Source organism: Artemia sp. Qi Xiang Cuo, chromosome 12 (assembly GCF_049724085.1).
Source record: "Artemia sp. Qi Xiang Cuo chromosome 12, ASM4972408v1, whole genome shotgun sequence".
In the NCBI taxonomy this organism is placed as follows: Eukaryota; Metazoa; Arthropoda; class Branchiopoda; order Anostraca; family Artemiidae; genus Artemia; species Artemia sp. Qi Xiang Cuo.
In genome coordinates this window covers 42,435,514-42,458,455 of record NC_142805.1, presented here as the reverse complement: position 1 = coordinate 42,458,455, position 22,942 = coordinate 42,435,514, and the positions used below count along the sequence as shown (strand labels likewise).

At 36.2% G+C, this 22,942-nt stretch overlaps 2 protein-coding genes across 2 annotated transcripts in view; one reads left to right on the top strand and one right to left on the bottom strand.

Annotated features, from left to right (window-relative positions):
• LOC148946136 (uncharacterized) overlaps positions 1–14,669 on the bottom strand; it is a 52,604-nt gene extending 37,935 nt beyond the window's left edge. The window contains exons 1-4 of the mRNA XM_089098161.1: positions 14,628–14,669; positions 11,410–11,632; positions 6,897–7,036; positions 5,134–5,318 (exon numbers count right to left, since the gene is read on the bottom strand). Of these exons, the coding sequence (XP_088954287.1) occupies positions 5,134–5,318; positions 6,897–6,947 (236 nt within the window). The 5' untranslated portion in view covers positions 6,948–7,036; positions 11,410–11,632; positions 14,628–14,669. The remainder of the gene's footprint in view (positions 1–5,133; positions 5,319–6,896; positions 7,037–11,409; positions 11,633–14,627) is intronic.
• On the top strand, positions 13,413–18,970 carry LOC148946135 (uncharacterized). The gene is made up of 3 exons (XM_089098162.1): positions 13,413–13,511; positions 17,088–17,234; positions 18,774–18,970. Exons 1-3 carry the CDS (start codon positions 13,413–13,415, stop codon positions 18,831–18,833), a joined length of 306 nt encoding a protein of 101 aa, XP_088954288.1. The 3' UTR covers positions 18,834–18,970.
• The last annotated feature ends 3,972 nt before the right edge of the window (positions 18,971–22,942 follow it).

The following is a 22,942-nucleotide window of genomic DNA, read 5'->3' as shown; positions in this document are numbered from 1 at the left end:
GAACTGTTTCAAATACTGGAGGTTAAAACAAATAAAATTTTGTAAACAATTGTCTAATCAGGCCCCAGAGACTAATTCTGAGACATCTTACCACAAATACTTCATCAATTATAAACATGGAGAATACGCTTGAAAGCTCAAGAAAATCACTCAAGCTTCTATAACACATTAGTCCCATACAGAATATTCTAGGCTGTGTAGCTTAAAGTAAAAGCTAGTAAGTGGGTCTGAAATAAAGAACTAAAGTCAAGAACATAAAAAAAGAAGAAGAAGAAGTGGTTTCAGGGAACCTATCATGTGCCAATTACACCATTCGATGAGTTATAGGTTGAAAAGTCAACAATGTGCTAGTATCAACCAATGGAATTCAGACCAAGACAGAATTATTCAGTACAAATAGTACTTGATGTGAAAACAAGTTAGATTATAAATGAGTTTCAAGAAGATGTTGTAACCCAAAAAGAATTTTTGTTGTTGTTTTATTTTATTTTAAATAATTTTTAGTTGTTTTTTAATTGTTTTATGGTTTCATTTTTTTTTGGGGGGGGGGGTGGTTGTTTGGTTGTTTTGTTGGCGATGGATCCCCGATGATGTAGAGAATTTTAATTTGTTATTTATTGTCGCGTGATAGGAGGGTCGCTATTTAGTGTGGACTGTCGGTGAGTTGACTTCTTTTCCTTATAGATTTATAAATTAGACATTGTTTAGTATTGTTTATGCCAAGTTTTAATATTAGTCATTTATTCTGTGTCGTTTTCCAAATAACGGGCCATTGAGCCCTTTGGGATATTGTTTTTGTTATTGTTATTTATGGAAATAAATGGAATTTGAATAGTTTTGCAACCCCTTTGTATTCTGTTTTTTGTAACCCAACGGAATAGATATTGTAATCCAACAGAATAGTAATCCAGGATACAGGTATGAAACAACTACGTTAACTAACACATATTTCACAGCCCATGGAACTAAAGCAACGTATTTCACCGCTTGAATACGTGCTTTCTGTAAGTATTAGACTTTGTTTCCTAGATCCCTACTAAAGGATGTAAGTCACTAATTACAAATTAAAGGGAAAAAGCACACTCTCTTGAGCTCCATAGCTTTTGCTACCTTAATTCAACGTACCATGGAGCACACATGAATTAAGGTTTTTCAATATTGTCCGTTATTCACATGTTTTCAAGTTTTTGCAACCCCTTTGTATTCTGTTTTTTTGTTACCTAACAGAATAGTAATGCAGGATACAGGTATGAAACAAACCTACCTGAAGAATCACCTGACAAGCTACGTAAGGTATGTTCTATATTTTTGATACTTAATTATACAATCTACCGTACCATAATAAAATTATGAAACAAACCTACCTGAAGAATCACCTGACAAGCTACGTAAGGTATGTTCTATATTTTTGATACTTAATTATACAATCTACCGTACCATAATAAAATTATGAAACAAACCTACCTGAAGAATCACCTGACAAGCTACGTAATGTATGTTCTATATTTTTGATACTTAATTATACAATCTACCGTACCATAATAAAATTATGAAACAAACCTACCAGAAGAATCACCTGACAAGCTACGTAAGGTATGTTCTATATTTTTGATACTTAATTATACAATCTACCGTACCATAATAAAATTATGAAACAAACCTACCAGAAGAGTCATCTGACAAGCTACGTAAGGTATGTTCTATATTTTTGATACTTAATTATACAATCTACCGTACCATAATAAAATTATGAAACAAACCTACCAGAAGAGTCATCTGACAAGCTACGTAAGGTATGTTCTATATTTTTGATACTTAATTATGCAATCTACCATAATAAAATTATGTAATAATATATATATATAAGATAATAATACATAAAATGATATAAATAATAATATACTCCTGAGATCAATTCATCCCTGCTAAACCTATTTCTATAATATAATATGGTACATCGCATATACGGTGCGATATAAGTAGATCGCACCATCTTCCCTCTCAGCGTCATCCCTTTTTTTCTCAACACCCTTTTTTTTACAAAAACAGACTTAAAACAAGAAATGTGTTTAGTTATCCTCAAAAATACCAACTTACACACATGCATTCAAACTAACATTTTCCTTCCCCTTTAGGAAACAACCAGTATTGCATCTACCATTAAAATGAATGAAGCTATTAATTATAACGATAGATATGGAACACACAACCACCTCGCAGAATACATAATTGAAAATTGTAAGCTTAATTTTCATTCTTCTCTGCAATTCAATATTGAAATAATATCATACTTTACAATTAACGGAAAAAGTGAAGGGCAACTTTTAGACACATTTCTATTCATTTTAAGTTTAAATTTGCTCTTTATTTTAATTTCAACTTCCTCAAGCTATCATTCATTGGTTCGTAGCAATTTTTTACGTCTTAAGTTTGACTTGTTATATGTCGATAATTCATCAATTTAAAAATCTATATTAGTTGCCGAAATGCTTAATTTACAGGAGTCAACTGTCATGAACATTTTGGGGAGTACCAACGGGGTCATAGCCTTTCCATACAAGACTTAACCTGAATCAAATTTAAACAAACATAAATTATCACAATTCAGGGTAATATCGTCGCCGCTTAAACCCCCTTCCCTTCAGAGGCTAGAAGTTCATCTTTGCTTCACTAAAATTAAAAACGTTCCTTGAGTTGGATGTTTAGATCAACCAATTTTTCTTTTATGTATTTGAAAGGATCTCTGGACCTTCTAGGGCTAAAGAAAATGTAGGTCGTCCTCAATTGGAGTGGGAGGATGCCGTAGGGAAAGATTTAAGAGAAATGGGAACTTCCTGGGAGGATGTGAAGAGGAAGGTTTTGAAAAAATTGGGATGGAGAAAGAGCGCACGTAGCTGTGTTGGCCTCAGGCGGCTTGGTGCTGCAGAGCTGTGGTAGTTAAAAGGATCGGGTCTAAAAGAAAGAAAGCAGTGACAAAAATAAGGTCTTTAAAAAGAAGTAAAACTAAAAATGGACTGTGATGAATCTGCTATGTTGATAATTGTTTCCACATTTCATAGTGGGGTTACCACCTTCCAATCTTCTCACCTCATTCAAAAGGTTAGAATGTTATTTATATAAAAAAAAAGAATACGGCATTGGACTTAACAGTCCCTACCGGCGGTGCTTATCTCCGTTTCTTGGCCCTTCAGACAGGAAGTGCAATGTGGGGTTGGGGGCCAACCATCCTGTGCTTTCACACACCCTTCCTGTTTACCTTCCCCGTATTTCTCCAGGTACCATTTAGAGCTGGGTCGACTCTGGCTAAAGTAGATAAAGTAGAAGTTAGAAGTAACAAGTAGTAACAAGTAGAAGTAACTCATTGAAGGCACATGGCTCTTTACTATGGCAAGGCTAGGGCGTCGCCTCTGTTTCAAAATATATAAGCTGTTGATTATCAGAAAAGTGGAACTTTGCGATTCCAGGAAAAAATCATTCCGAAAAACCAATTCGTTTTTGTTTTGTAATTTCGTTTATTCAAATTTTTCCCAGTTCAGAATTTCCAATCAATATTTCTGGAGATTTTTGTTTGTTTTTAGTTTCGTTTTGCTATTAATTTTATTAAATTAGGGTACACGTTTTATTTCTCTTAAGTCAAAATTTAAGACTTAAGAGGCTTTTGATTGTATATTTGAGGCAAATCATGCAATACATAAGTCCATAGTCATTTTTTGACTACTCCAATCATGACTTAGACCACCAAATTTCTATTGTTAATTAAAATCAAAACCAGGTCATTAGCCGAACATTAAAATGCTATTATATGTAAAACTATGTTAATTAAAAACCAAACTAAAATCAAACAAAAATCAACAACAAAAACAATTAATTTTTTCGGAAAGTAAAGGGTGAATAGAACTTTAAACAAGCAACGAGCATGACGAATGATTATATTGAACTAAAAACGAACGGGAAGTAAAATTAATACCAAAACGAAACTAAAAACAAACAAAAATCTCCAGAAATAACTGTAGTTTTGCCGCCTCCCAAATGGCCGGCTAGAGTATCGTTCCACTTCACTAAAAGCAAATTTAATGCTGATAAAACATCTTGAAATTTTGCTAACCGGTATTACCCCAGTTATAAAAGTCAATAAAATTCTATTAGTCTAACATGCAATGGATATTCACAAATATTTTCGACCCTTTAAGCCGTTATACAGATTTCAGTAAAGCATAAATAACGCCAATTATTTGTGTATCCAATTATTTGGTTTGGGACGGGGGTCAGTGGCGTGACTCTGTAAGTTCAGCCAGAGTCGACCCAGCTCTAAATGGTACCTGGAGAAATACGGGGAAGGTAAACAGGAAGGGTGTGTGAAAGCACAGGATGGTTGGCCCCCAACCCCACATTGCACTTCCTGTCTGAAGGGCCAAGAAACGGAGATAAGCACCGCCGGTAGGGACTGTTAAGTCCAATGCCGTACTCTTTTTTTTTATATAAATAACATTCTAACCTTTTGAATGAGGTGAGAAGATTGGAAGGTGGTAACCCCACTATGAAATGTGGAAACAATTATCAACATAGCAGATTCATCACAGTCCATTTTTAGTTTTACTTCTTTTTAAAGACCTTATTTTTGTCACTGCTTTCTTTCTTTTAGACCCGATCCTTTTAACTACCACAGCTCTGCAGCACCAAGCCGCCTGAGGCCAACACAGCTACGTGCGCTCTTTCTCCATCCCAATTTTTTCAAAACCTTCCTCTTCACATCCTCCCAGGAAGTTCCCATTTCTCTTAAATCTTTCCCTACGGCATCCTCCCACTCCAATTGAGGACGACCTACATTTTCTTTAGCCCTAGAAGGTCCAGAGATCCTTTCAAATACATAAAAGAAAAATTGGTTGATCTAAACATCCAACTCAAGGAACGTATTTAATTTTGGTGAAGCAGAGATGAACTTCTAGCCTCTGAAGGGAAGGGGGTTTAAGCGGCGACGATATTACCCTGAATTGTGATAATTTATGTTTGTTTAAATTTGATTCAGGTTAAGTCTTGTATGGAAAGGCTATGACCCCGTTGGTACTCCCCAAAATGTTCACAGCACTCTAAAATATACATTAATTGCTAATTATTTGGTCGTGAGTTACTTACATATTGACCTTCATCTCTGGTGTCTTAATCTTTCCAGGTAGAGGAAATCGGACTGTTACTTTCTGTTTGTCCCGATTTAATGAGTTAAGTGTTCTCTTTTCATTCGCTCTTAGAGTAAAATCTTGAAGCTCGTAACATCCACTAATTTTTGAAAGAAGCAAGTCCAAAGTCTCCGTTCCCTGTAACTATTTAATACACAGATTAACATTACTTAAAGAGGAAAGACATGTTCGATAGCAAACGGTATGGGAAGCTCTTTCCAATTTCCTTTGTTTCAATATTCATCCAATAAACGAAGTACTAGTAGAAGATTATTTCTTTCTCACTACTAGCTCATCAAACTGAAAAAGAAGAACTTAAATTTCCATAACTGGTTTATCTGCCGAAAGCACAATGTAGTTAAGACTCCGATTCAGAAATGATGTTTTTAAAATTATCTAAAATCATAGATATATTTGAGATAAACGAATATAATGGACAATGTGAGGTAATAGAAAACAGAGGTTCTTGCTAAAATCCGGTCTGCGGTGCTTGGGTCAGTGCTTTTTGTCAGATGAGTAATTTGTGCTAATTTTAGGACCCATAGACAGCTAAATTCGGGATAGCAGCTTACTTATTCTTGTGCTATAGGAAATCACATAAATTGGATTTCCTCGTAGGTGCACTCGTTGTACAACTATGAGCCACCACCACCCCACCCTCTTCCTATTTGGCGTGACCATTCCGTGGGGCTATGACCTCTGAGAAAAATTTTCTTGCAGTGTTTTCCTGTGTGCAGTAAATCAACTATATTTTTTCCCTACTTTCTTCCATCTACATTATTGACTAATGCTTTCCTACCGAAATAGTTCTTTAAAGTGACAATCCAATCAGTACTATCATATGCGGTACTTCATTGATTTTCATAAACACCAAAACTAGCAACCAACAACTCCCATTTTAGATATCTTCAAATTCCTTGGGTGCCAAAATTAGCAAGCTACTACCCTGACTTTTGATCCAAAGAGACCCGAACGGGATAGAGAAGCGACTTAAGTTCTACTGGAAATTCTTCCAGTGCTTTACTGGAAGTACTTTAATTCCAGTACCAACATTTTACAGGAACTCTTCCAAATTGATAAACAATTTGGAAGAGTTTAATTTGAACTTTTCTACATATGTTGAAAAGGTCAGCGCTAGGACGAAAGTGGACTAGGGATTATTGTCTTTTGATAGTACATACTCTAAAGCGACGAATCAAGCTCCGATTAAATGAAGACTCTGCTATACAACATACACTGACACTTTCGAAAAAAAATACTTTTTGTGATAGAAGTAAAAGGCGGAATTAAAAAATTATTGCTACAAAAATTATTACTTTGAAGCCTATGGTGCACATATAAAACTAGGGCAAGTAAATACACTCTTGATATTTCCCTATGTTTTTAGGATTACGCAATAAAAGAGCTGTAATATAAAAAAAACATATAGGATCGTAAAGCACTTTGGTCTGTTAGAGCATTCACTTATGAAACACTAAGATAAAAAAGTCAAAACCTTAGCGTATGAGTGGGTAGATGTTAAAATCTACCCATTGCTAAAGCTACCATTTCCACATTAGAGGGACATAAAGAACTCCCCCATTTATACCTCTTATGAAAATTTGGGCTTTCAGGATCCTCTAATTAGGTTACGGCTCGTGGGTCGGAAGCAGGCTAGAAGGAATGAAAGTAGTTTTGTTTATTGAAAAGTTAAGACACTGAAGTCCTATACTGTAGACTTACCTCTGTGAACATTTTCATAGTTTCAAAGGCTAGGTAGCTTCTCGACATCATCTTCCCAATGTCGGTGGGTGTAATTTGGAACTCATCAAAATAAATTAGACCATACTTTGCCAATCCATTTAAATTCCTTACGCAGAGCTCTTTAAAGGTAAAAAAGAAAAAGGGTAAATAGAAAAGAGAAAACAAAACAAAAAAGGTATTTTGTCAATTTTATCCTAACTTACAAGGAAAAATTGTCCATTTCAATTGCTTGTAAATATTGCTACTACTACTACGAACTTACTCCGGCACCAAGGCACCTGAGGCCAACAGAGCTGCGCAAGATCCTCCTCCACTCAATCCATTCCAAGCTTCACTCTTTACCCCTCCCACAAGGCTTCATTTTCTATTACGTCTTTATTTATGACCTCTTCACAACGCCTTCGGGGACTACCTGCTTTTCGTTGGGCCCTAGATTGGTTGACCAAAAAGGACGACCTTTGGGAATCTGTCATCCCTCACCTACAGAAAGTGTCACAGCCATCTTGATCTTTCTCTTATTACAGCCCTAGAAAGGTGGATAGAAAGACGCTTTTCGTACAGCTTACTGTTCGAAACATGATCAGTCACACGGGTACCCAAAATAATGCGTAGACAGTTCTTCTGGAAAACATTTAACAAATCTTCCTTCGTCTTTCGGAGCGCCCACGTTTAAGAACCATACATGACCACTCTCATCATTATGGCTTCCAAAATTTTAGTCTTGGTTCGCAGACTTATCTTCCTATTCTTACTAACTTTTTTTAACTGTGAAAAAAACCCAGGGATTTCGCTATTCCACTTTTAACATCTTCATTCCATCTTTACTAATAATACTACTTAGGTAAGCCAAGCTATCACTTGAACTACCTTCTTGTTATCCAACATCCCCTCTCCACCTTCACTTATGCGCAATCAAAACGACTTAGTCTTCTTAATATTAATTTTCAAACCTATTCTTGCACACAGAATTCTTAAATCCTCGAAAAAATCATTCATTTTACTAATATTTCTCAAAATAAAATGTTTGAGACAATTCATCTGATTTCGGTATTTAACCACTACTCCTAGCAACAACTTACTGCAGCACCAAGCCGCCTTGGGCCAATACAGCTACGCAACCTCCTCCTCGATCCCAATCTATTCAATACTTCCCTCTTTATGCCCTCCGAAGAAGCTCTAATTTCCCTTTAATCCTCCCTTACAACCTCCCCTACCCCATTCAGAGACGACCTGCTTTTCATTGGGCCCCAGATAGATAACTAGAACGGAAATTCTACGGTTTCCATGTGATTCATCTTTTTTTCCTTTTAGTATTGCCCCCTCCTCCATTAAGCATGCCCATTTGAAGTTCTACGTTCTGTCTTTACTTTTCATGAAAAAAAAAACTTCTCTTGTAATTGGATTTTAACACAACTACTATAAATTACAGAACATTGCAACACTTCACACTTAGGGGTGTATGTATAAGGGGAGGGGGAACCTATCCATCCAGCGTACTTGGTTTACTGGAGTAAAATTTGAGATTTTAATTCTAAGATAAAGATTCAGAGTTTCTGAAATTCCGAATTGAGAACCTCTAATTGATATTCTCAAAAACTTTCATAAGTTTTTATGAAAGTTTTTGCAGATTCTTATTGAAACACTGATTTTGATAGGCTGAAAAAGTGGCTAAAAATAACCAGCCAGTCGGCAAACTCAATATCTCCCCCTCGAAACATTTGGTTCTGTGCAACAGGGGCATAATTTGCTACGGGGCAGAAGGACAACTGCCCCTCAGATGCCAGTTTACCTGCCATTCTCAGGAGCACCATGAGAAGGTTGTCACCACCACCCCCAAACACACCAAAACGCACCATTCAAAAGTGTATTCTCTTATTTCGCCAATGTTTTGGACTATTTGAAACATTTTTATAACTAATTCAGTCTCCCGTATTTTTCGTATAATTTTAAAACACTTGTATTCCATGTAAGGGAAGATGGCGGGCTACGGAGTGACATTTACCTTGAAAGTAAGCAATTTTGCGTCAAGACATAAAGAAAAGCAGAACATTCAAAGTTATCAGTTTTTACTAACTCTGGCAATTTGGAGCAACCGTTCTAAAATAGTTTTGTTTTTCATCTTAAAAAAATTCCAACCTGCAAGCTTCCTCAAAAGGGTAATTAATAGGAGTGAGGTTATAACGAGCCACGTATTGTCATTTTCTCAACTGTAGCACGGGTAATATTGCAAATTTCTTCCAGGGGAGGTCAAAGAAACTTAGATTCTACTTTTTCTGTTCTAATTGCTATAGAAACTATCAGTAGCTACTTGGTTCACGTTTGAAAACGGTAGAATTCGTCATAGGTGACAGTCCCATGTGTTTTCCCTTCTATACAACTTATTCTACTTTACGATTTCAGTCAACTCACAGGTGATGTTACTATTGCAGTAAGATGGGGCTGGAGAGGAAGGGAGAGGAGCCATCCTTGTAAATTTACCCTTGTCTAATGTTTACGAATTTTTATTATAAGCTCTATAGAAATGATCTATCAAGTAGCCACCATTAGACATAGAAAACGTCTATGTGGGCAAGTTTAAAGTGAAAGTGTATTGGAGGTCACCCAAAAGCCTTATTTTGGGCTTGTCAATCATGCAGAATGAAGATTCTTATATGTCTGTAATTTCCACAAGGTATAAGATGTCCGACATTTTACATAAATTTTTTCATACAATCTCTGTTTTCAATAGAGGATTTGCATAATTGCGGATCGGTAACGCTTTGGCCCTAGAGATCAACGTTATCTCAGGTTTGCAAAATGGACAGAGGCCCAACTTGGGTGATCAACTAGTGAAAATCATACAGCAGCTCTCATCAGTTCTCAAAAACTTCGAAAAATTAGAGAACCAAATTCAAAGTACTGCAAACGATATTTAAAAGCAGGAGTTAATGCTAGAAACATGAAATCACAAAATAAAAAGGCAGAGTGGCAATTTTTCTCCAAGAGAGAAAGCCTTTGTTTTATACGAATAAAGTATTGTTAACGGATCGATAGTCCGAATTAGGATTTGGGCGGGCACTTTGAATACGTATCAATATTTTCTTCTCTATTCAGAACAACCACTTCTCCTAAAACAGAAAATGCCTTACTAGGCAAATGAAACATTCAGTACTACACCTACAAATCAAGAACAGAGAAGATGTTTTTCAAACTCATGCCTACACTCCCTTCCTTCTTGCACAAGGTCTGAAAGGATCTACGAAAATAGGATACAGTTAGGAACTTATCAAGTTTGGTTCAAAAATATGGCTCCAAGTCTTGGAAACAACCTTGCCACAATGTAAGGTCGGGTAACTTTTTTTCAGGTAGGACTTTGAATAAAAATGATTTGATAATATATAAAAAGGATACACATATATATATATATATATATATATATATATATATATATATATATATATATATATATATATATATATATATATATAATATATATATATAAAGGCGACACAACCGTATATGCAATAAGGAGACTCAAAAGCGCTCTAAAAAGAACACCAGTCCCGGAAATTATGAATAAATGATGGCTAATAGGGTTTGATCCTGTTCTATGTCCTTTCGACCAGCGTTGCGTCTCAAAATTAACACTATCTAAGCACAACCACTTGAAGACTGGAAATAACGTCCTGAACAACAGAAAGAAATTGGTGGTCAAGGAAAGACGAGGAGCCACTTGGCGGGTTTCTGTGGAGGCAGGTTTCCAATTAGTCGGCTCTGGGACAGTGACTCATTGTACCATCTCAAGGTTGTCACTCAAGATCACACCTCATGGAAAGATTCTATTAGCAAAATTATGGATGTCAGGCAAGGTGGAGCTACATCTGGCTCCCTTCAAAAGTAAATAAAAGTAAATTCGAATTCAGAAGTAAATAAGGTAATTTTTCCTCATACCGATCATTAAAAGACTTAATTTTACTTTGGGTATTTTACAACCGCGCCTAGGGGTAAAGACAGTAGGTGCATAATTGGTCCTGACTCGAAAGACCTATTTTAATTCGGCGTTACAGGAACACAACAGAAATCTAGTCAACCAATAAAATGCAAGACAGTTGTTTTTAAGGGAAAAACGGGTTTTCCGATTGACCAAGTCATTTATGTTGTCTGTAAAAGCTCCAAATAAAACAGGGCTTATGTGGGATTGAAAATGGGTTTCTTTTTCAGATCTCAGCACCGAAAAAGGAGCAGCTGTTTCACAGGGAAACCCTAACTACTAAACAAAAAAAGAAAGAAAAAGAGACTTAAAACTGTAAAACAATGTTTCAGCCTTAGGTACTTTTACGGCTTGATTTTGCAAGGGTTCGAATAGAGATAATTACTTATCAGTCTTTACTGAACACAGCAAAGGGGAAATTTCGTTTGCCTCATAAAGCAACCTCACTGAATTTCCAGTTATTTATAACATTTGAATGGCAAAACAGTATGCAACTGAAAACAAACTTGGGCTCCATCCTACCTTGAAGCTTCCTATCTATTTCGTCACATTTTACTCCAAAACCATAATACTTCGGATTTTTACGGGCTCTTATGTACAAGAAAGTGCTTTTCAGCCACTGAAGCGCTAATTCAAGCCCCGATATGGTCTGCAAAACTATCTCTGAATTCAAATGTTCTTTCAGCTTTAAATGCAAGAAGCTCTCAACTGGATCTGCGTCATTGATCAGCTTTTAATACTTGATCTAAAAGAAAAAATAACATATTTAAATAAACGACGCTGCACAAAACCGGTCGGCTGTCGAAGGATATCTACCACTCTATCTCAGAAAAGCCATGGTTTTATTCTACCTTAAATAAAATATTTAAATAAATAACGCGGCACGAAACCACTCGGCTGTCGAAGGCTATCTACCACTCTATCTCAGAAAAGCCATGGTTTTATTCTACCTTAAATAAAATATTTAAATAAATGACGCGGCACGAAAACACTCGGCTGTCGAAGGCTATCTACAACTCTATCTCTGAAAAGCCATAGTTTAATTCTATCTTAACCAAAATATTTAAATAAATGACACGGCATGAAACATCGGCTGTCGAAGGCTATCTCAGAAAAGCCATGGTTTTATTCTACCTTAAATAAAATATTTAAATAAATGACGCGGCACAAAAACACTCGGCTGTCGAAGGCTATCTACAACTCTCTCAGAAAAGCCATAGTTTAATTCTATCTTAAACAAAATATTTAAATAAATGACGCGGCATGAAACCACTCGGCTGTCGAAGGCTATCTACCACTCTATCTCAGAAAAGCCATGGTTTTATTCTACCTTAAATAAAATATTTAAATAAATGACACAGCACGAAACCACTCGGCTGTCGAAGGCTATCTACCACTCTATCTCACAAAAGTCATGGTTTTATTCTATCTAAAATAAAATATTTAAATAAATGACGCGGCACAAAATCACTCGGCTGTCGAAGGCTATCTACCACTCTATCTTAGAAGAGCCATGGTGTTATGCTACCTTAAACCTGACACCTATTGAGAACTATAAAGTAAATAAAGAGAAAAGTAAGAAACAGTATGTTTATTTACCTTACATGTAAATATACATGTTTATCCTCGGTCGTTGATAAAAGAGAAAGGGCTAAGTTCATAGTCAAAACTAGTATATCTTTGAAAACTATGCTTTCGTTCTATCTAAAACCAGACAGCCCATTAAAACTATACAGAACTTGAAGAGAAAAGTAAGAAAATGCAAGTTTATTTATCAAAAATTTAGAATTCCACGAGACCGTTCGTTCAAATTTGGGATGTTTGGTACAGTTCCTAAAATCTCAAAGTACGCAAGCGCACTGATGCAAAAAAAAAAAAAAAAAAAAAAATATTTTAAAGTTCCATTTCTAAAACAGTCGTGAGACTTGTGGACCCAATTTGCCATCCAGCTCATTGTGTTTCAGAAATGAAAAACACTTAAGTTTGCGATTAAACAAACAATAAAATTCTTATGTACAAACTCTAGGCCAAGCAAAAAATATTTTTTTTTTTTTAATCATGGGGTACAATTGTATAGCTAAAAGTAGTTGCAATCAAATCATTTACATGCAATAAAACTGTTCCTTACCAGCATTAACATTCATGTATTTCATCAAGTACATTATCATGTACTAAATCTTAGACAGTTAAGTCTAAGATCTAGTACAAATAAATAAGCATGAGAAGCTTCAGTATAAGTTGAATGTAAATTTGTATAAATATTAGTATAAGTTTAATAAAATATTGTAGAAGTCAATAAAAGTGAGTAAGTTTAAAATCTATAGTCCTTGGGTATTATCTTACGCTAAATCACTTATGCCAACCAAAAGCCACCTTGAAAAGGTCAATAAATTTATGATTTAAAAAAGAAATAACGATAAAAACAACCGGAAATCAGATGAACATGCAAAACCACCACAATATCACGCATCTACTGCCAAATAAAAGACGGAAAATCATTGATTCGAAATAGTTAGTAAACACAAATGAAGCTGTACTGTCTTTTATTTATTAGTTCGTACTTTCTTTCTGAAGCAGCACCTCAAGGCACTGACGGTGGTGTAAAGAGGACCGATCGCAACCCTGTAAGTTTTCTTTTGATGAGTAGATAAATACCTATCAGTTTCATTTAGATACATTTTCTAAAAAAAAATGGATTTTATATTTAACATTACGCTTGGTATTTACAAAAGCACCTAGATATATCATTTGCCTTTCAAATGGCCCCTTAAATAACTCTTTACGATGTTCCAGTACCAAACTAGTAGTGCAGAAAAGGAAAAAAAGAGGACACATCAGTACTACCCATGGAAAAAGTCATTTTTCCTTTTTGTTGAATTGGTGGAATTCTAATGGTGTACTTTTCATTTCGATCTAACGCAATTTTTGGGTTTTAGGCTATTTTTAGACTAATCGAGATAAAAGTTACCATTATTGGATCAGCTGGAAATGGCAATTTTTCTCAATAGCCAATTTTTATAAACGCGTTTTTGGGTTTTTTGGTTACTATGGACCGTGGTTCGTTCTTTACTAGGTTGCAACTACCGCTGCAGCAATGATTACAGAGATTGCAATGTTTAACGTGCAAATACAAAAGCAAGTGTTTCCAAAAGCAAAAGGGAACTTACAATGAATCAGAAACGAAAAAAAAAATAGAGAGTTAACACGCTTATTTAACCTTTCTTCTCTAAAGATTAGCATGTGTTATTATTGTTGCTTAGAAGTGGACTCTCTGGTGATAGACAATAAATCCCCAAACAATGAAACTTAACACCTGGAATCTGAACACCAGCTGTTTAAAAAATCACGCTTTTAGTGTTCTTAGTTGTAGGTATCTGCCTACCAAATTTCAGTGAATTTTGTAGAGAACATTTTGATACAAAAGAACGGTAAAAACCCGTTGCCTTTGTTCCTATTGTCCAATAAATTTCACGCACCTTCAAGTACCTTCGTGTAAAACTCGGACAAGAGAATTATACCTCCCCCCCCCCAAAAAAAAAACAAAAAAACACCATTCTAATTTTCTATTTGCAAAACATATTTGCCTCACAAATTTCATGCCGATCGCTGAAAAGAACTAATGCCCGCCCTTTTACTGAACAACTGTTCGGTAGACAGAGGGCCAAGGGCCCTCTTTGTGAGTCCAATCATGCAAATTGAAAATTTCACCATAATTCCACTTCACACAAGCTGCAAAATACCTATGTCTCTGCAAAAAGTTGGTGGAGAGACGGGCATGGGTCCTGGGTCACTTTGGTTTTCTAATCATTCAAGAAAAAATCCTTGTGTGATTTCGGTTCAAACAAGGAGTAGCATGCCTACATCACTGCAAGAAAGTTGGCAGAAGCAGGAATTAGGGTATGTTTCAGGGACCATTGGGCTACTCCATCCATCCAATAAGATATTGAAAATCTCTGCTTTATTCCACTTCAAGCAAGGTGCAATATGCCTGTCCATCTGCAAAAAAAAAAAATCGAGGAAGGGGGCAAGATCCACTTTGTGTCACTAACAATGCAGATCAGCATGTATTTGGTTTAAACCAGATGTAACATAACTACATTTCTACAAAAATGGCAGTGGGCAGGGAAGGAAGGGGGTGTTGGAGTTGTTGGACCATAGTGTCCCTTTATTCAACCATTTACATAGTAAAACCTTGTATATTGCTGGTTTAAACAAAGTGGAACATCCCTAGCTCTTCGGCAACAAAGTTAACCGTAAGAAGGATTGGAGTGCACTGGAGAGCTTCTGATCCTTTAGTTATCGAACCATACAAATTGAAAGTGCTTAAACGATTCCGGTTCAAATAAGGTGCAAAGGACCAACCTTTGGAATGAAAACTTGACAGCAACAGGGGCTGGGAGATATTCAAAAGGAAAACAGTGCCACTTTGTTTCTCTAATTTTACAGATGAAAATCCTTGCATGATCCCACTTGAAACAAAGTGCAACATACCATTCTTTCTGCAAAAATAAATTAGCAGGGAAGGGGAGAGGTTCTAGATGAGCCACTATTTTTCTTTTTGCCTTCAATAGTACTACCTCAGAATCTTTGTGAGATTCTTGTTCAAAGAAAGTGATATAAGCTACACTTTTCATTAAGAAGTTAGTACTGGGGTAAAGTTTTCACAAGACAATTTGACAGTGGTTTGTGTGTGAGGGTGAAGGTAGAGAGGATATGACCAGCCTTGGCTCCCGAGTCCCAGATACTGAAAATCCTTGCATGATTCTAGTTCAAACAAGGTGCAATGTCCCTGGATTACAACTAAAAAAGGGAAATAGGCGCGACTGGGGGAGGCCGCTTGTCAACTTTGATTCTTGAACCATACAGATTGAAAGTCCTTGCGTGATTCTCGTTCAACCGAGGTGTACTATGCCTATTTTCTTTTTGTCCAGAATCCAACTTGTTTTATACAAAATCAGGACCTGGCTCGTTTTTTAATCGAAACAAGACTTAGTTTGTTTCTACACAGTCATTGTCCGTTTTTTTTCCAATCTGTAGCATAACCGTGGAAGTTGTCCTTACCCTAGAAACTTTAAAAAGGTAGCCCGTGGTGCATTTCATGAGCTAATTTTTGTAAAAAAAAAACAAACAATTTCATATACTTTTATAAAATCCTCAAGTGCCTTTGTAGCTAATTTTTGTTAAAAAACACCAATTGCATATACTCTTATCAGATCCTCAAGGACCTTTATTGTGCCTTAAAAATTAAATTGTACCATTCTTAGTAGGAGGGTTGATTTTCTCGCCGATTAAGAAAGGAGCAAAGCTCAAGCTCCGATTTTCTTAAGGATGAGAGAACTATTAAAGTCTGGGAGGCTTACATGACATAATTCCTCTGCCTCATAAATTGAAATAACAAACAGAAATGACTTGCAGTATTAAATGGTATCATTCTCAGACCTGTGGGAAAATTTTCTTTTTTCCCTGACTATCACGTCTGGAATCATGGCTAGAAGACAAGCAATAAATTTTGGGTCACATTTTAAAATTATTGAATGGGGTGGTCTTGGTGCAAATCTTTTTCTTACGGATACTTTTTAACCCTTCCGCTCTTCGCAGATAAGCACACGAAAGAGATATTTAATTTTGCAATCAAATTGCTTCCATAATAAGAAAGGAACAGTAAACACTACAACAGCCAAATTACAGGCTTAGTACAAATATATTTCTTCAATGAATGAAAGTCAGGGGCTTTCAATATTGAAATAAAGAGCCTCTCACGGAAAATAAAAGATTTTAGCAAAAGAGTATGCAATTTTTAGGTCGTCAGACAGACCCCCAACCCCCTCTTCTACGCAGCTATGCAACACTGGCCATAAACAAATTAAGTCTTACTTGAATCACTCGGTTTCCAACATTTAACGTCACATTCATCAACCTTACCCCAAAACCAACACTTTCCGTAAAAATTACAGAGGCCTTTAGCACAATAAACAGAAATCAGTGACATAGAAAAAAAACAATACCCAAGACAAAACTAAAGTTTTGGATCCAAAAACGTAATAATGGAAAGCGTTTAGTGCTCATTAAGACTGGTTTAAGCAATTTGACATTAGGCAGTTTCTTTTGATTGTAATAATAAGCCATGAATAGTGAATAACGAATAAGTTATTTTTTTTTAATAAACTTAGCTATTTCGGTAAATTAGACTGTTTTTTCAGTACCAGTATGAATGGGAGGTCAAAAGTGAGTTTGATAACCTGTACTATGGTGCTGCCGAGAGATCAGAAGGTGAAACAAGGACTGTTGGTAAATACTATGTTTTGCTGCCAAATAATCGCGTAATGCTAGTCGAATATAGTGTTGAGGTAATACTTTTTCAGTTCTTAAGTTTTTTTTCTATTTAAAGCATTATATATTAGGTAGTGTAGGTTCAACTTGCATTCTAACAAGGAAAAAAACACTCTCAGATTTTGCTGAATAACCAAATTTTATTATTACCACAGAAATAACCACATAAATACCGAAGTTTTCTGCCACAGAGTTTTACTGAAAATTGTCTTCTAAGAAATTGAAAGGATTTTTTTTTCAATTACCGATTCCCATTTTTTTAGGTCAATGTCATATGGTACTATCTTTAATAAAGCAGAGAAATCCTACTGCTTCGCTTTTGATCTCCATAGTCCGGAGCATGCACATCTGGAGCTTCAAAATTGCAAAACCCCCGCTAATATCTACTATAGCCGAAAAGTGAGTTACTCTTTTCAAGCACTGAACGGAGTCAACTGAATAAAAAAAATCCGCGTGATACTGATAATGGTTTACTTTAGTAAAGAACAACGTGTCTCCCATGTAGTTTTTACCCTCCACAGTTGATGGTCCTAAAATTTTAGAGGCGGGCTTATTCAATAGCAGATTAAAATTTCTAGGACACTTTCTATGGACTGAAATCATTCGAAGATTATCATAAAATCCCAAATGCCCAAGGGCAAACGTGATCGGATTAAAACTATACGATAGCCATTCTAAACAAAACGGTCGAAATGTCCAAACACTGTGCCCCCAGGGGCAACCTACGCCGGGCAATTCCATGAGTAAGTCCCGGAAATTACATAAATCATATTACAACTTAACAAAGCACGATTTGTTTCATACAGGTTTTTCGACCTCATTATACAGAGAAAAATGTTATAGAACCTTGGGAGAGGCCACATCTATCCGTACACTAAAAGGTCTTTCATGCTTCTTTCATTTTCCACCGTCCTGGTTGGCTGAAAATTTGCATTTGAATAGGTCTAAAATATTTATTATTCGAGATTAGAACGATGTCGCTTTATTTCTGGTTTTTCAAGTTCTTAAACTTGAGCCCAACGACTAACATTTTTTAAATAGTTTTTTTTTTTTGGTCGGACCTATTTTATTGTTTTGGGACGGAGCCTACATAGAGAATGTACTTGTTTTGAACCTCCTTGCAATGCAAAAAAATATATAAAATACGGTTTCGTCATTGATCTGTCGAAGACACAATATTTCTATTATGACCCCCCCCCCCCCCCCGAAATAGATTGAGCATTCTTTCGACCAGAACCGACATTCTGGATATAGGCCTGTCTGTAAAAGGATCAGCCCTGTGTTTGAAATTAAAATATAAAGCTAAAATTGTACATAATGAATCTTTTTAAAGGAACAAACTATTTAATACTTTAGACTATAACATATTCCAACAAACCTGCTTCTACAAACTGAGATAGAGATGCAAAAGAAGCCCATGTTCAAAGATTTCAATGGCTAAACGTGATATAAGGACAACAGATCCCTGGATTAAGCATCAGCTTGTTTTGCATAAAATTTTACCTGATATTTATTGTTAAAACTTTATTTGTAAAAATTCATACTTTATTTTCTAGGATGATTCTGGATTTCTACCAAGAATTACAATGCTTCCTAGTCCATTTGCACCTTCATAGAAATGAGAAAGAAACTATGAATCCAACGTGATTACTAAAGAACATGAACTACATTATATATTTAGCAAAATACATACTGAATTTAAAAAATCTTACGCCACTTCCGTTTCTTCCCTCGATAACTATAGTAGCGTAATCACGCTTTTTTGTAGCCTCAGACAGGAGCGTGTTTATTAAAAATGTATGGTATGTTTTTTTGCTTTTTATTTTAGCACGATATATTTGGGAAAACATTACAATGACAATATTACGGTGTAATCAACGCTGGCACCAAATATTGTAATGGTAACCACGGTTGCCACCAGATATTGGCGCGGAAATGGTGCTGCACCACTTGTTATGAGGATAAAGCCTTGCTAGCACCAAATACTGTAATGGAATGGCTCGCGGTCCCCACTGCTGTACCGTAAATACAGAGTATGTTAATATATACTCTAGACATACTTGGTATGTCTAGCAAACTCTTTTCCTACCCTGTCAGGGTTCCTGAAAAAATAGTCAACACGGTTGTAGAAAATAGCTTACTTGTATTCTTCCAAAAGGGCACAAAATATATCAACTTCTCAATACAGACTCCGTAAGCGGGGTCTCAAATGCAGACTAACTACTAACCCAACCAATCGGCTCAATAAAAGTTCAAATCCCTGGCTTCTTTCGAATAATATTATCTTTCAATGCGCCAGAACAGGAATGCCAAAACAGAATTTAGCTTGCAAGCTTACTTATTGCGAAAGAATCTAGCTTAGCAACGAGATTTTAACTTATGATTGAAAATTATCCTTTAGGCAAATGTAATTACGGAACAGAAAACAGGCCATTTATCTGAAAAGAAAAGAAACAGGGGTGAAACCCCAACACACAAGAAATATAGGAAATAGGTGTAAGAAGCCAGTTCTTTCCTTTTAGGAATGTTCTCCTAAAATCAATAGCAAACGCTTTCTACGATCGTTTACATCTTTACTTTCTCTTTTTTCTTTTATTTTACAAATTTTTTTTGCAAGGTCACGACAATAGTATTATTATAAATATCTTTTAAGAGCACTTTTTAACATAATGAGCCTTTTTCTTAATGCATCGAGAAACACTTACTTTGTTTTCTTCTGTTGTAAGAATAATGGCTGTCGCAAAAGTGTCAAACTGGGGCCTTCCAGCTCGTCCAATCATTTGTAATAGCTGAGAAACTTCATAGTCTTTGTCAGCGCCCGGTCCATAGAGGAAAGTTGACCGTATAATGACTAAGTGTGCAGGCAGGTTCACCCCCATCGCTGAATAAGAAGGAAAATTTTGGACAATTTTGAAGTAATTGTATATTTGCAATTGAAATAATGAAATAATTGAAAAAGCATATTTGAAATAATAGGTAACTTAGCTTTAAAGATCTTAGAATGCTACCGATACCAAACGTAGTACAGACATGGGCGTAGGCAGCATCTTATCTAGAGGAGGGGGGGGGCAGCCGATTCTGTGATAGAGGTGGGGGGATGAAGTTATATCGGTAATATCTCTTGGTTATTTTCATTAAACTTATATGAAATACGACGAGGTAGTGCTGTGTACAGGGTTGCCACTACGGTCAGTTCCTAAAGTGCTAAAATTGCCCAATTTCACGCTCTACACAGCGATTTTCGGTGCTACAGTAAAAAGAAAAAATTGCGCGTATCGTGACACGTGCATGGTCTATTTAAGTGTAGGCCTACTTGGATTAGTAATAGGTCAATATTTTAATCTTTTATGCCTAGTTATTAGCGCCAATCTTTTGAAATGAACACGGCAAAACGGCGGTTCTGGTTATATCAAAAAGGCATTAACGACAAAAAGAAGGTCCCTGCTTTTTGTTAGTTCCTCTGCTTATTTTAAGAAATCTCAAATCACACTACCGTTAGATAATAGCTTCAGGTTCTGAAAATTCAATTCAAAAGTTTAGCCCTTAACTGGCAGGTTGGGATCTCTCAGACCCCAGCACTAAGTTTTATGTTCATTTCGTACTAATGGCTTATGCAAGGAGGCTGATATCTCTTCTAATCTTCGGACCAGTTGAGTACTAAACCTCAGTAAAAAGAACATCTCGAAATCACTTACAGGTGCAGAGATACAGGGCTCTAGGGTCCAGCAGACCCCACCCTGCAGTTTATATAACTTCTTTGTGGCTTAGCAGTGAAATCAACTTTTAATTTTTAGAACAATTACTTTGATTTCATCTTATTTAAGTGTCCTACATTCGAGAGGAAAGGATTTTCGTTTTTACTGGACCCTATTTAGTAATTCCAATTTTCCTATATTCCTAGAGTAATTCCAATTTTCTTTGGCTTTTAGAGCCGGTAAATATCATTTATAGCTAGACTATGGTCTCCTATGAAACAACTGACAATCCGGACCAATGCTATGAACAAGTGAGATACTTCTTACAGATAAGACACGAGAACCTGTAATCTTGTTATATACTTTTCAGGTCTCAAAGGACACAAAGACCTAAAACCCCCTGAAAAAGCACGGAACCTTTTCATCACAGCTGAAATCCTTGAGAAGATCGTCCTGCATTGCCCATTAGACTCGAGAACCTGTAATCTTCTTATACACAAGGTGGGACATTTTCCACGCAACAATGAGCCTGAAGCAATTCTAGTACCTGGAAAACTGTCTTCAGTTCATGGATATGCACAAATGTCACGAAAGAGTGGGACCTCTAGCTCCCATCAAAGAAGTTTTTGACCCCTTCATCGTAAACTGCAAAGCAAATTACTCACCAGGCGATTACTTGGCGATTGATGAAATGCTAGTTGAACTTAGAGAATGGTGCAAATTCAAGAAGTAAATTTGTTCTAAACCGAACAAGTTTGGATTCAAGATTTAATGTTTAGCGGTCTTGAAGACATTTTATTTATCTAAAATCATTGTCTACACTGGAAATGAAAAACCTATAGTTGAAAACCACAATGATTCAGTTACAGCGAGAACATGAACATTGTCGATCTCTTGAAGAGCTGCAACACCAACATCAAAGCTGGCAACTGGTTCACGTCCACAGAACTCATTGAAATGCTCAGAACCTTGAGAATGGCATAAGAAAACACAGTGAAAAAGAACAAAAGACAGATCCACCCTCTTTCCTTGCTAGTCATACAAGGGAATCCAACTCGTCTATCTTCAAATTTAGTGACCATCCGAACGTGATGTCGTATTTTACAAAGAAAAAAACAGCAGTTATTCTTGCTGTGTCGATCCCCTTTTCAGCAGCAACTGAACATTGCTGCTGAAAGAGCAGCAATTGAGAGTAGTACACCAGAGATCATCATGATGTACAGCGCAACAAAAAATAGAGTGAACTCTGTAGACCAAAAGTGTTTCACTTATACGACTAGCCGCCGCACGAGAAGATGATCCAAGGAGGTGTGGCATGCGATCATGGATATAGATGGTGTCAATGCCAATGCCATTCTGAACTATTCGTCACCCCAAGAAAAGACTTGACCAGAGAAAAAATGCTGATAGAGCTAGGACGATCCCTCATCGACCCGCAGCTTAGGATCAGAGCAACCATACAAAAGATCCCACAAACACTGAGTAATTTGATCAAGAACCACATATGATTTTCAGCTGAGAATGTCAGTTTTTTTCCCCGTGTTTATTCTTCAGGTTCCAATGACTAAAAAGGTCGTTGCATCATTTGCCCCCTAAGCAAGGACAAAAATCTAAACATACCTGCAGTTCATGCCAAAAAAAAATGTATGTATGGAATATGCCAAGTTCCTCTGTCGCAAATGCGAATAGTGGAATGATTTTTTGTTTTTTAGTATTTCTAAATGATTCATCTGAATATTTTGTAAGCGAAATTGGGATAAATATGCAACATAAGTTTTCTCAAATTTTTAAAAAGTAGGGTCCCACAGAACCAACTTTTCAGTAGTGTAACTATTTTCTCCCTGCCAGTTAAGGGTTAAAGTTAGGTGATATTAGATATCAAAACTGATACATCTATATATCAGACCAAATATTAATACTGACTATCGAAACGTAAATATCGACATGGCAAACAATGTTTGGAACTTTCTGTTTATTTCCAGCTTTTTCAACCATCTAGCAGTGAACATTCAACAGAAAATCCATACAAA